Genomic DNA, 13,653 nt, shown 5'->3' with positions numbered 1-13,653 from the left:
TGTTTGTAGACTAGTGCTTTTAGTTTTTCCAGTGGTAAAAGAAGTTTAATCTCTTAATTGATTTTTTAATTCGAATTTTAAAATAATATTCAAGGAAATTTATCTTTTATCAAATACATCAAGTTGATGGAAAGAATGCATATATATATTAAAAAAACCGTACTTGTAGAACACCACTACAGCTACTACATTTGAAGTTATAATAATTAAGCTATTCTAGAAAATAGAAATGGTTATGAAAAGAAAAGAAACCACTCGAGGAGGTCAAATCCAAAGGCATTGTAGGAAATGCCGGAATAAACAAACCCTGCCCACACGCTCTGTCTCTTTATTGCACAACTGAATTAAACTAAACTAAACGAAGCCCGTCTTCGTTTTGTTCAAAAACATTTCCCACGATAGAGAGAGACCTCAAAAGGAGCAAACTTTTCTCTCTCTACCTCCTCTCTGCGGGCTCTTTTTTGTTTTCTTCTAGTGTCTTTCGGATTGGTCCTCTAATACATTTCCTTTCTGGGTTTTTGTGGTTTTTTCAAGTTATAGAAGATTTAATTTGTGACGGAAGATTCAATGGCTCTGCTGCTCCTGTTTTTCTTATTGACGGTGCCTGTTGTTTCTGCTGATGAAGGCAAGCTTCTTTCTTTGTGCTTTCATGGTTTTATTGCTTTTTCTTGTATTGATTCTCTAATCTGCTTGGTTTATTTTGGTTTCATACTCTTTATCTTTATTATTCGCTGCAGCTCAGTCCTCTTAGCTAGCTTATTTTAATTCGTTTTTATTCTTGAAACAATGATTTGTAGGCATTAGTTGCCATTCTATTCTACCTGTTTGCCTTTTTCTTTCTCTCTCTGTTTACCTCGATTCCCCTTTCTTTTCAAGTTCTTTCTTGTAGTTCTCCAGTTAAGTTTGCGTGTGCCTTTGCTGGGTATCTTTTTTTTTTTGCAGTTTTTCAGTTATCTCTACTTAATAGTTTAAGTTTTTTCGTTTGAAATAGTATTCTTCTTCTTCTTCTTCTTCTTACTATGTGACACTAGCTTGGTTTTCAGTGATTAGTCTGAACAGGAAGATAGGATTATTTGTACTATAATTTAAGTTTTCAATAAAATAGGTGTTATTTGGTTGAATTTGCAGGGTTAGTGTACTAATTAGTCAATAGTTTCCTTCTACTTCATTGCAGGTCTGTTTCTTGAAACCTGTATAAGAAAAGGATGGCATGTATGTTGAAAGATATTCTTTCCATTTAATTTTAATCTGTTGCTATCAAAGTAGAAGCCTCTGCATAAAAATCTTTCCCTTAGTTGAAAACCTCTGGTCTCATCTCAACCCTCTCTTTTAATGGGGGAATCTCTACCATGTTGCTCCCCAGCTCGTGGCAGTCCCTTAACTAGCATATTCTGTGATACATTTCTACTAAATACGCTGTAGGACCAAAAAACCCTTAGCATGAGTATGCAAAAGCATCTTGTATTGGATGAATTGGAATCCTAGAAATCTCTTTCCAAGGATATTGTTGTTGTTTTGCTACTAGTACCACAACCTGTTGCATACATGTATTCCACTACAGCATTGTACACCCCCCAGTGGGCAGTGGATGTATATAGTATGCAAAAGCAATCACCTCCCTAGCTGTTTTATTCTTTCCCAGAGCTCTTTTTTTTATTATAGAAGTCATCCTCATTGTAGATCTGATTGTCAGGATATTATAGAAGTCATCCTCATTTCCCTTCAATGCCTAGAGATTTGATATTTGGAAATAGAAGTCATCCTCATTCCCCTTCAATGTCTAGAGATTTGATATTTGGAAAAATTTTGAAGTTGATGATGGTCTACTAAGTGCAAGGCTTAATCATGATCAAAGTTAGGAGAGCAGTGTTACATAAATTGTGTGACGTGTCATTTATTTACTAGACACCATTTGCTATTTTATATTATTTATAGTTTTAAAGCAGAACCTGCATCTCTCCATGCAGCGAGCTCAAAATGTCCTTGTAAAGATGGTAATGGGCATTCATGAGTCGGGTTTCTACCATATCCATATCTTATCCATTAGCCATTGGATAAAAAATTTAGATATTCATACTATCCATTGAATTTCAGGAATTTATTTGAGTATTCACTATTGAAATGATATTTATTATTCAACATAAAATAAAAGAGTAATATATATTTGAGATATGTACACATATATATTAAATGGTGATATTATAAATCTTATACATGTGTTTGTGTGTTATGTTAATGTTGGGCTATATATATGTTGAGCTGTGTTTGGATCACATTTGTGAATATTCTTATTCATACTTTATTCGTTACCTATCGGGTAAGGCAACTATAAAAAATTCCATCCATTTGGGGTCATTTCCACTAGGTTCGTGTTAAATTGTCATCCCTACTTGTACATGGTGAATGCACATCAAATGTCCAATGACTCACTACATAGTGTAACCCACCTCAAATAACATTTTTTTAATAAAAGAACTCAAATAATATGTTACTCGATAAACAAATATTTTGTTGATTATAATTCATTAACCTATATCTAAGTTCTAGAATAATATATAGTATCTTAAATATTGTACCTAAGCTTAGAAGTAGTAGTAGAAGAGTCTGTTTTCAGGTTAACAATGGCATGATGCATTCTAGACAGAATCAACAATCTCTCTCTACAATGGAAAGGATAAAGCTGTAATTCCATAAATGGTTTCCTGGTACGCAAAGTTCACTTTTGCCCTTATGGATTTATCAATGTTCCACTTCTATTCCTATGGTTTAAATTTTTTCAGCCGTACCCTTATAGTTCCTGAAAAGTGAAAAGTTGCAATGTTACCATTAACCATTAAATAGCCTACTTCTGAATTTGATTTTGAGATTTTTAGCAGCTTTTTTCTAGATGCTTAATATGCATGGGGAGTTATAAAGGGAAAAATAATAACAGATAATACAAAGTATGAAAAAAAGTGAACGTTTCCTTGGTTATTTAATATTGGGAAACTTTAAAGTCTGGAGGTAGAAGTAGAAATATTAATGAATCCAAAAGGGTAAATATATAGCTTACCCTTCATAATGCTTTTAAGTCTTAGGGAGCTCTGAAAAGAAGACAAATAATGATGTTTGTATTTACAATGCCTTTTCATGTAGATAATCAATGGATACTATGTATAGTTGTACAAAGTAGATAAATACAATCTGCAATTTAACAGTCATGTACATGATTCAGCATGAGAGGTACGTGTGGGCCCCCATTATTTGGTGGTGCCATCTTAAGTTTTGCTCAATAAGAAAAGTGTTGGTTTTTATCGTGGTGATTCCAAACTGGATTGGGATTAGTGGGACTAATTTGATCCCATTTTTAGGAATCGGTATGGTTAAATTACTAGATGCTGTCACTGTAGAAAGGAGTTAATTTTGCATTTATATTTCTTTTTAGTTTACTTATAGATTTTGCCTCCATTATTAAGCAACCATGTCTACTGTTAATACTTGTATTCTGAATGTGTTGTGTATGGGTCATAAATAAGGCATACAATGCGTTGATGATCATGGATATCTACCTAACTGGTGTCAAATGAGCTACAGTTTCCACACTTTGTATCTGAGCATATAGAAGCTATTTTCCATGCTATTTTCCATGCCTGACTATTATCTCTTGAATGTCAAAATGCGTTCTTCCCTTGTTTGTTTCAGATTTTCTCTGGCCAAGGATTGATAGTCTTTCTGAACATAGTTTTGCAATGTCCGTGTTCATATTTCACAATATAGTTACAGAAACTTTTAGTGGTTTGATGAAGATGGAATCTTTTCTATCAACAAAGACAATTTGCTTGTCTAAATTCTACTGTTGAATTGCTTTTTTTTTCTCTCTCGTTTACCAGATGCCTTCATTGGTGTGAATATTGGCACAGCACTCTCTGACATGCCAAGTCCAACTCAGGTGGTAGCCCTTCTTAAGGCTCAGAACATTCGACATGTCAGGCTCTATGATGCAGACCGAGCCATGCTCCATGCACTTGCCAACACAGGCATCCGTGTAACTGTTTCAGTTCCCAATGAGCAGCTCCTTGGCATTGGTCAATCGAATGCCACTGCAGCCAACTGGGTTGCTCGCAATGTAATAGCCCATGTCCCTGCCACCAACATCACAGCCATTGCAGTTGGATCTGAAATCCTTACTACGCTCCCAAATGCTGCCCCTGTCCTGGTCTCTGCCCTGAAGTTTATCCATTCTGCCCTTGTTGCCTCCAATCTTGATGGCCAAATTAAAGTCTCTACCCCTCAGTCTTCTTCCATCATCCTTGACTCTTTCCCTCCTTCCCAAGCCTTCTTCAATCGCTCTTGGGATCCAGTCATGGTTCCCTTGCTTAAATTTTTGCAGTCCACAGGGTCATACTTTATGCTAAATGTATATCCATACTATGACTACATGCAATCAAATGGTGTGATCCCGTTGGACTATGCTCTTTTCCGCCCCCTCCCTCCTAACAAGGAAGCTGTGGATGCTAATACACTCCTTCATTACACTAACGTCTTTGATGCCATTGTTGATGCAGCATATTTTTCAATGTCCTATCTGAACTTCACCAAAATCCCTATTTTTGTGACTGAGTCTGGCTGGCCATCCAAAGGTGACTCATCTGAGCCAGATGCAACACTTGACAATGCTAACACTTACAACAGCAACTTGATTAGGCATGTGCTTAATAACACAGGCACTCCCAAACATCCTGGGATTGTGGTTAGTACATATATTTATGAGCTCTATAATGAGGATTCGAGACCCGGGCCAGTCTCCGAAAAGAACTGGGGGCTCTTTGATGCCAATGGCATGCCAGTTTATACCTTACACTTGACTGGTGCTGGTACTTTACTTGCAAATGACACCACAAACCAAACCTTTTGTGTTGCAAAGGAAGGTGCTGACCCAAAGATGCTACAGGCAGCTCTTGATTGGGCTTGTGGACCTGGGAAAGTTGATTGCTCATTCTTGTTACAAGGGCAGCCATGCTATGAGCCAGATAATGTTGTTGCTCATTCAACATATGCTTTCAATGCTTATTTCCAGAAAATGGCCAAGTCTCCTGGTACTTGTGATTTTAAAGGGGTAGCCACCATCACCACCAGTGACCCAAGTAAGCAATTATAGTTCCAGCAAAATAGGATTTGAGAAGAAAACAACCAACTATATTACAGTGGGGATATGAATTACTTGGTGAGCATTAATTGGCTAATGGTATATTAACTTTGCAGTAAGTGTTATCTAGCATAAAAGCTACTCCACTGCAAAAATAAGTGGCCATGCCTGTTAATGATTTAGGGTGTTTAATTCTCGAAACTGCCAGATTGGGTTTTACTAGAGATGCTTGCACAAGTGACAAGAGTTTTTGTTGCTTGTCTATTCCCTTGTGGTTTTCCTATCGCATATGGAGTTTCTTATTTTCTTTTTCTTCTGCAGGTCATGGTTCCTGTATATTTCCTGGAAGGTATAAACTAAAGCTTGTACAATTGATTTAAAGGCCTGATTTTTGTTTCTTGCTGCTATTTTCCACTCGTCTGTCTAATTCTCTTTGCACTGCATTTCATAACTCTTGTTTTGGATACGCCAGATTGCCAAGAGTAGTTTGCTGATATTTCTTTACTCTGCTTTTTGATGTTAATGTAGTGCTGGAAGAAATGGTACCTTCCCAAATACAACTTCTCTGGCACCGTCTTCAAATTCATCGACATCTGGTTGCCATTCCGTATATTTCTATGGTGCTGGTTCCTTCACAACCTCTGTGATTATAGTTGTTTTACTAATGAGCATGGTTTGCTTGTAAAACTTTGTGCATTTGTATCAGTTGTAACCCTTGGATAGCATTGGAATCATTCAAAACATTTGTTTTTTGATGCCATCAGACAACTTGCGGCACACCCAATTTTGGTTTTCCTGGAGAGGAGTTAAAGGGGGTGGCCAGGTTGATTGGTCAAATAGCCACGGAGTAGTTTTTTAACATGAGTTGGTGAATTTGGATTTTTTTATAGACCAGCGAAAAGAACTCTGGATGATTATTGTAAAGTTGTAACTATCTTTTTAGGGCAGAATATGTATTCTTTGAACTGGATTTGTGATGTGTTCAATTTCTGATTGGTAGCGTGATGATTTTCAGGTGAAACGTTGTTCCCAGTAGTACAATGTCAAATGGTTTTGCTGCACATATTCTTGTAGGCCTTTTGGTCAAAATTGCGACTCATGCACGACATTCCGAGGATCGCTCATCAAGTTTGTCTTTATGAAAATAGATTATTTATTTCAATTTTTTGTCCCCGTCAATTATTTTTTCTTCCCTCTTAAGAATCCTTCCATTTGTTTGTTTTTTTGTTTCCCCCTCCTTTTTTTTTCAATATATCTATAATTTTTGTTTCTTTTTTGAGGAATATGCGAGTCAAAATTCACTGTCAATTTTAGTTTAGGGTAAATGGTGAGTTACATGAAAAAATGTTGTTAAAAAATAATAGCTGGGAGACCAGAATCGAGGATTTAAAGTTGAGGGACCTTGTATAAAAGCTCTGAAGTTCGCAAGTTAAACGCACTTTTGAGCCCTGCTCTGACGTGATATTCATACATACTGTATGGATTCATGTATAAGAAATATATGTGAAGAAAGCTGCCATAAGTTTGAAGATTTCTCTGTCTCAACATAATACTGAATATCACTACTCTAGTTCCCCATAAGTTTCGAGTTTCTCGTTACAAAGGTCACATAGAAACCCAGTACTGTCTGGAAGACTGCACCGATAATTCTCATGTTGCTTACAGTATGCCTGGTTGCAAAAACAACATTTTGGAAGAAGAAGCCAGCAATCTGTACACAAAATACCAAAACAAAGAGTCTCTTCCAGTTCTTCATCATCCACACATTGTCCGCACTCTTCACACCTACTAATGCAAAAGTAGCATCCTCTACAATGGGTGAATGAGTGCTCTCTCCCACTCTTGCTGGTCGCCCTCGGGCAGTCGAAAACTGTTCTTACTTCATTGCACTTTGGACAGATGTCCACATCAATCATGCGGTTACTTTCTTCGTTTCTTGATGTTAAGGAACTGCTATGGTGATGATACAGGATAGGCTGTGGCTTTTGATGCGGTGGGTTCATTTGAAGATGAGAAGAAATTGTTTCCAGGTGTTCTTTCTTTAGGTTGTGGATACCGTTTATCTGTAAACTCTCTAAGCTGTTGTGATGTTGGGATAGTGTCTTCACAATTCTTATGATTCCCTCAGGGGTTAAGCCAGAGCATCCGGGTACGTGGAGCTGAGCCAAAAGACAAAAAAATAATAATAAGGATTTACCTGAATGCTTTCTGTTCCACATAAAAAAGTGCTTCCTTCCTTTTTATTCAAAATTATGGATATTCTTGAACCAGCTTTAGTGTCAGTTGAGACTAAGTTATTTCTCAGATCATTTTATAGACGCACCACCTCCCAAGTCAACCTAGTACATTCATAAGAGCAAGCGGTCTAACCCTTGGGTTAGTGCTTTACTGCTTTGGTGATTTACATATACTTGTTGCACGAGTACTGGTGTTAGGCCTTTGAACATTCTTGATATACTTTGTTTCTGTTACTGAAGACTGCTAGTCATTCGCAATATCTTCTTATTTTTCAACGAGTTCCCGCAACTGCAGTAAATTTATCAATTGAAGCAATTTCAATTGAAAAAAAAAAAGAACGCGCAGAAATATTTCATGGGATTTCAACTTGATTCAAAGCAAGTCACTCAATCTACTTATTCCATCGACCAAAAATATACAATTCAATTGAATTACTTAAGTTTTTTTTTACCTCAGGAAGCCACTCACTCATCTGATCCTTGAACTGTTTCAAGTCAACATCGTCCACTTATTATTTTGATTAGATTAGGTATCTTTTGCTTTAAATGAAAATGCAATCCCCTCCAAACATATCTTATCCATGCCCACCTTAACCTAGATAATTAGTTGTTTGAAAAACGGTGGCAAGTATCGAAACTCTCTCTCTCTGTGGCTAAAATAGCAAAGCTATAGAGAACGGAAGTGGAAAAAAATCAATTTAATCATCATCAAAAATAAAAAAATAAAAATAAAGGGAATATAAGAAACAAACGAAGGTCCATCCTGGTAATCATACCTTACTGATTAAATGATTTTTTTCAATGACAGTTTGAAGGCCATCATCTGTGATCTTGAAACAGTTTATGAGAGCCAAAGTTCTGAGTCTGCCATGTGCCTTCGAAGTGATTTGCACCAGAATCTCATCAGACAATCTCGAGTTCAAAGGCCTTTCAATGATGATATTCCGCCACGGTAATACATCTTTGCTCACTGCATCTCTGAGTGGCATGCAAACTTCACTCATGACAAGAAGGTCAAATACATCGAGGTAAGCCAGGACAAAAAATAGAGCCTCATGAGGTGGCCCTGGTTCCACCTCTCGGTTTGTATATCTATTTTTGGAACCAAGATGAGAAAAAAAAGCATACAGAATTTGCAGAGGCTGCATAAAGTATTCTTTACTTTCATGCATTTTGTTCTCTACATAATGTAAAATCCCCATGTCCCCAATCAAGCTCAAATATTGTAATTTGAGTTCAAAAGATAATTTATAAAGGGGAAGAGTTCAAGGAAAGAGGTGTAAAAGGATGACACAGCCAGACAAGAAAAATAAAGAAAGAGTTTTGGAACTGAGTAACATCACACATACGTCTAGCAATGTGAACCGCACATTTGTAATTGCAACTTCCAGTCATTTGACACTGTCAAAACCTATTCATTTCTTGCTTGCTAAGCAAATGAACGCAAGAATCCAAATTATCGTAGGTCCACCTATGCATGCATAACAAAGACAACATTTGCACGGATCCGTTGCATTTCCATACGAGCCAATAGCTATAATTTGGTAGTTTCCGTAATCAAAATAAAGGATCGGCTAGTTGACTTCCCATGAACTTCGTATCTTAAAGGCGTTCATCTGCACTTGTGATTTTTTGCAAGTGAAATTGTTAGTGAGAGGATCCACTGTCCAAAAATATCATTGTTTTGTGTTGCCAGATAATATGTAGAAGTTAAATGCATTATCTCATAATAAATATCTAAAGCATGAGAAATGAGAATCCTTCACAAATATATTGGACCGAAGATACGATGCTACCTGCCTGGTTTAATTAATTTGTAATGGAGAGAACATAATGCAGCAAAAAAAATAGTAAATGAGGACCAATCTCTTGTGCTCTTATGATGAGGAGTGTTATACAGCTGGAAAAAAAACAGAAACTATAATCTTAGGCGGTAATTTTACACAAACTGGCAAATCAAATGTACGATATCAATAACAACATAGAAAAGCTTGAAACTCAAAATTTGTAAACTGTCAGCGGTTTAAAGGTTCGACAGCAGTCCTAAAGAGAAGGATGTAAACCTTGTCGATCGAAAAATACAAGAAACCTCCTGTGGAATGAGTAACATATGAACCAAAGCTAGTTCCAACAATGCAGTGCCAAGCTGGACCATATGCAGCATCAAATTCCTGGCAAACCAGTAAAAACTGTGATCTGTTAGATCGTTATTGTTAAACGGCACTTCCTAGAACAATTTCCATAAATTCAAGCTTAAATGATCATCATTATCTCTTAGGTAACAAAAGGATAGAGAACAGCGGACATTCACCTATCTATGTTTTCTTGTATTTAAACATCAAAGTTATGATACAAGAAAACCACCTTATAAATAGCTGTTTCTTTCTCTCCCCATTTTCCAGCTTCCAGTTTTCTTTTCATTTATCATACAAAAGTTTGCTTCTTAAAACAAATCTAAGAGGTAATTTCCATGTTTGATGTAGATAATGATTGCATACAAGTAGGTGTTCTGATAGAGGTAAAAGGAAATTAAAGAGACTGAGAAAGAGGTAAATCTAGCAAAATTCACTGCTTGATGCTTTGGTGCAATGCTTCCTTTAAGTCTCAGAAATCTGGAAACAAATGAGCAGGTATAAGTAACTATATCCCCGAGAAATGCAAGTGACAAAGTTCTAGTTTGAACAATAGAACATCTGGCTTGCAAGAGCTACCTAGGCTAACATCAACCTCCGCAATTGATAGTACACTAAGGAAAGCTCTAACAAGCTTAGGCCTGACGAGTCAATATGCCTTATATTTCAACATTTACACCTTCTATTTTGCTACCATGACAGTGCATTCATCTCTTTTCTCTTGTTTCTTCTTGTAATAACCATAGCTCCGCTACCAGTGAAGCAATTTAACAAATCTAGGTTGCACCTACTCCGAGCAGTGGAGTTTGCAGAAGTTCCAAGATCATTGTTATTTTCTTGCTTAAAGGCTTAACACGCAATCACAGAGGAAAGAACACGCAATTTCCACAATTCAAGTGCCATCCACAATGTAGAGAACCTTGACAGAGAAATAACGAGTATTTTTTCTATATTACTTTTCCCTTTTCAAAAACTGACCTAAAACTGCTTCTAGACAGCTCATAAGGGAGTTGTAACTCCTTTCTTAAGTGATATTGGACTTGGACCTGCCCTCATGGGCAGCCCCTATTACATATCCAAGAATTCTGCTGAACGCTGGAGATGTGAGAATGCTTTGCTCTCTTAATATGTACAAATTCTAAGAACTCATTAGCAGTTTAATAGGATTTAGATACCCTATATATAGAACGTCTAAACAGCAAGCAATCCAGTTGCTCGTTTTCTCAGGTTTCCTGGGATCATAAAGGTGCCAGGTTATCACCAGGTTGGATCCCTTTTACTATTTTAAACACGACCTATATGAAAACCATCCAGATATTTCTATTTTTTCTCGTACATTTAATGAAATAATTCTACAATAAAATTTGCATATAGTTATAATTTGACTAAAATTATTTATCATGTATCGGTAATCCAAAGTCTCAACTCTAACCTCAATTAAGAGAGAAAAGTCAAATTTGTCCTCCAACAGAACTAAATTACGGCGGGTAAGTTGATGGGAAACCCATATTCAGATTCACGTAATTCCCTTCCCTCTGAACACATGCAATTAGTGATTCAGAGAAGCTATTCAGACTGGCAATCAACCAAAAGAAAATCTAAAACAAGAAAATAATTGAACCAGCAATGTATTATTTATTTGGTTATTCTAATTAGTTACGAGACAGGTGTTACCTTTTAGGCTCGATTAGACTGAGTAAATAACTAAATATTATAAAGATTAACTCAATGCATATGGTTGCACAACTTCAATTTCTTTGGAATCTAAGGAATTCATACTTTCAGTAGAATCAAGCAAAGAGTTGGTAAGAAATAATGGGTTCAGACCAACTTCGCAATCAAGAATAAAAATAAAGCCAGTGAATTTTATATTAAGAATTAACAACACAAATGATCAATAGGGCCACCTGTACTTGCAGTTTCTATACACACACTACTGACAAGATTCAAACCATTATCCTCAGTTTAGCTGTTTCATAATGGTAGCAGAAGCAGAAAAAATCTAACACGGCTGCAAGATTGGACCACGTGCCAAACACTTTCCTCTTCACGTAAAGGATTCCAACTTTAATAATCAGAGTAAACCATACCCTAATTAAAGATTAGAACCCAGCAGCATAAAAAGGACCCAGCCATTTTTCACTTAAAGCAATGGCACATTCAACAGGACCACCTATACTCAAAATTTACTCAGTGGCCATTAATCTACACTAAACACGCCCATAAAAAAAACCCAACAAGCCGATTTAGCTTCATACTTGAGCACATTTGAAGTTCAGGTTAAAGCCTGAACAGTCAACAGGATTGCCTCTATGCAAAATTTACTCGATACCCATTACTATAAACCCTCTAATAACGAAAGAATAAATAATTTATAATCACCAGAACCTGTAAAGGTTGTAGAGTAAACAAAGATCGAAACCCAGAAAAGTAAGGAACTTGTTTAATTTCTAACCTTTTTCAGGGCAAGAGCGAGGCGTTTGCTATCAAGCTTTCCAGGCATGGAGTCAAGCTGGTCACGAGCACACCTAAAAGCTCGGTCTTGCAAAAGAACGGGCATATCAGCAGCTCTGACACGAACATTGAGCTTGCTGTGTTCCTCTTGATGCTCTTTGGCTTTCTTTTTCTCTATCAAACTACTCAAGAACTTGCTCCTTCGCTCTAGTTCCAGCTCTGCTCCGTCCATTTCACTTTGCTTGATTTTTTATTTCTTGCTTATTCTCTCATCACTTAAACAAAAAATTGATCATAAAACTGCCTAAATGAATCAGCAGTTACTGTAAATGCATACAAAGTGTTTGAGGAAAAGACTGGTAGGGTGGGGGGGAGAAAGTAGCAAAAGAGGAAATGGTAGAAGAATCCCAAACACTCACTAAAAGGGAGGAGGGAGAGGTCAGGTCAGGTCGTTGTTGGGTTAGGCGTAGTGGGGACAAAGCTAGTTTTGTAATCGCCGCAGGATATATTTTTTACTCTTGATTAACAGAAAGTTTTTAGCCCACCTACGCACAAATATGTGTTCAGTTGTATGGAGTAGCTGAAGATTAGACCTGATTGTTATATTACACTAAAGACATAGAGATGCACTTGTGAAAAATATGTATACTCAACTTTGAGGTTCATAGGATTTAATTATCTTTGAAGAGGTGGCATATTTATCTTATATTAGCTGTATTTGTTAAGATATTTTAAATTTTGATCTAGATATAAACAAATGAAATAAAATCTTTCCAATTATACATGTACGAGCATGTTTTATTTTTATATAATTTAAAAAAAAAATTAGAAGAAGAATGATAACTCAATATTTTTTAGCTTAACTAAATATTAAGTCAAAACATATACTGGTCTTGCAAGTTGTTAGATCCAGCGATCTTGGGTGCAGCCTAGCATCGAGCTCAAATATATACAGGTCTGACGAGCTGTCGATGCTTGGCTAAACTCAGCATCTTCGAGTTTAGTCAAGCGCTGAGTCCAAGCACATGTGACTTTAAAAATCTTACTGGGCTATGTGTTGGATCATGAAATTCAAATGAGTCAAATATATTTTTTTTTTTGAAAAATAAGCGATAGTAAAACTATAATGAAAAAATTACATGTTAGCCCTTTATCTTTATAAAATAAACAAAACTCGTGGGCTCTAAATACAGGAGAAATCCTTCAAACTCCAGGTTTTTTATTTTTATTATTTACTGTATTTTTATTTTTAGAGTTTTTCTCTAAAAGATCATATATTTTTTTAAAAAAAAATAATTATTAGAAAGTCTTTAAAGTGAGATTTTTTACATATATCATTCACAGGATATCTTTACTTATCAACCACCAACCATTTTAGTTATAAAAAACGTATCAAATTATCAAAAAATAATAAATTAACCAAATATCAAAGATACAGGTCTTACGCAGTCTACATAGACTTTTTGTGATAAATTCGTTTGTGTATTTTATTGTGTACACCCACGCTTTTCTTTAAAAGAAGGGAGATTTGAATGATGAAGACATTTCTCCCCAAATCACTAGTTTCTTTTGAGTGAAAATAGAGTTGCTTTTAGGATTTAGAAAGCCAGGCAAGATTTGACAAGTTCTATTATAGCTATCAACACTCAGCTCAGTTGCTTTATGAGAGCATATTAATAATTCAGGATACTGTGATATCATAATC

The 13,653-nt window shown here is 36.1% G+C and overlaps 2 protein-coding genes across 11 annotated transcripts; one reads left to right on the top strand and one right to left on the bottom strand.

The window, feature by feature from the left end:
* The first annotated feature begins 246 nt into the window (after positions 1–246).
* On the top strand, positions 247–6,287 carry LOC133697214 (glucan endo-1,3-beta-glucosidase 3-like). 5 transcript variants are annotated; one of them, XM_062119642.1, is made up of 5 exons: positions 247–625; positions 3,870–5,123; positions 5,447–5,474; positions 5,654–5,745; positions 6,141–6,287. In XM_062119642.1, exons 1-5 carry the CDS (start codon positions 568–570, stop codon positions 6,197–6,199), a joined length of 1,491 nt encoding a protein of 496 aa, XP_061975626.1. In that variant the 5' UTR covers positions 247–567; the 3' UTR covers positions 6,200–6,287. The 5 variants fall into 5 exon arrangements, 4 of the variants coding, with proteins under 4 accessions (XP_061975626.1, XP_061975624.1, XP_061975625.1 ...); XM_062119640.1 differs by having other exon boundaries at positions 5,890–6,287; XR_009842841.1 differs by lacking the exon at positions 6,141–6,287 and having other exon boundaries at positions 3,870–5,203; positions 5,654–5,763.
* A 327-nt stretch (positions 6,288–6,614) lies between these two features.
* Positions 6,615–12,542, bottom strand: LOC133697216 (uncharacterized). 6 transcript variants are annotated; one of them, XM_062119644.1, is made up of 4 exons: positions 11,950–12,082; positions 9,426–9,551; positions 8,139–8,978; positions 6,615–7,284 (listed from the first exon to the last, which is right to left on the bottom strand). In XM_062119644.1, exons 3-4 carry the CDS (start codon positions 8,562–8,564, stop codon positions 6,688–6,690), a joined length of 1,023 nt encoding a protein of 340 aa, XP_061975628.1. In that variant the 5' UTR covers positions 8,565–8,978; positions 9,426–9,551; positions 11,950–12,082; the 3' UTR covers positions 6,615–6,687. The 6 variants fall into 6 exon arrangements, with proteins under 6 accessions (XP_061975628.1, XP_061975629.1, XP_061975630.1 ...); XM_062119645.1 differs by lacking the exon at positions 6,615–7,284 and adding an exon at positions 9,163–9,262 and having other exon boundaries at positions 8,473–8,978; positions 11,950–12,542; XM_062119646.1 differs by lacking the exon at positions 6,615–7,284 and adding an exon at positions 9,163–9,262 and having other exon boundaries at positions 8,473–8,978; positions 9,426–9,533; positions 11,950–12,529.
* Between the last annotated feature and the right edge of the window lie 1,111 nt (positions 12,543–13,653).

Source organism: Populus nigra, chromosome 6, assembly GCF_951802175.1.
Source record: "Populus nigra chromosome 6, ddPopNigr1.1, whole genome shotgun sequence".
Classification (NCBI taxonomy): Eukaryota; Viridiplantae; Streptophyta; class Magnoliopsida; order Malpighiales; family Salicaceae; genus Populus; species Populus nigra.
This window is presented reverse-complemented; position numbering and strand designations above follow the sequence as displayed.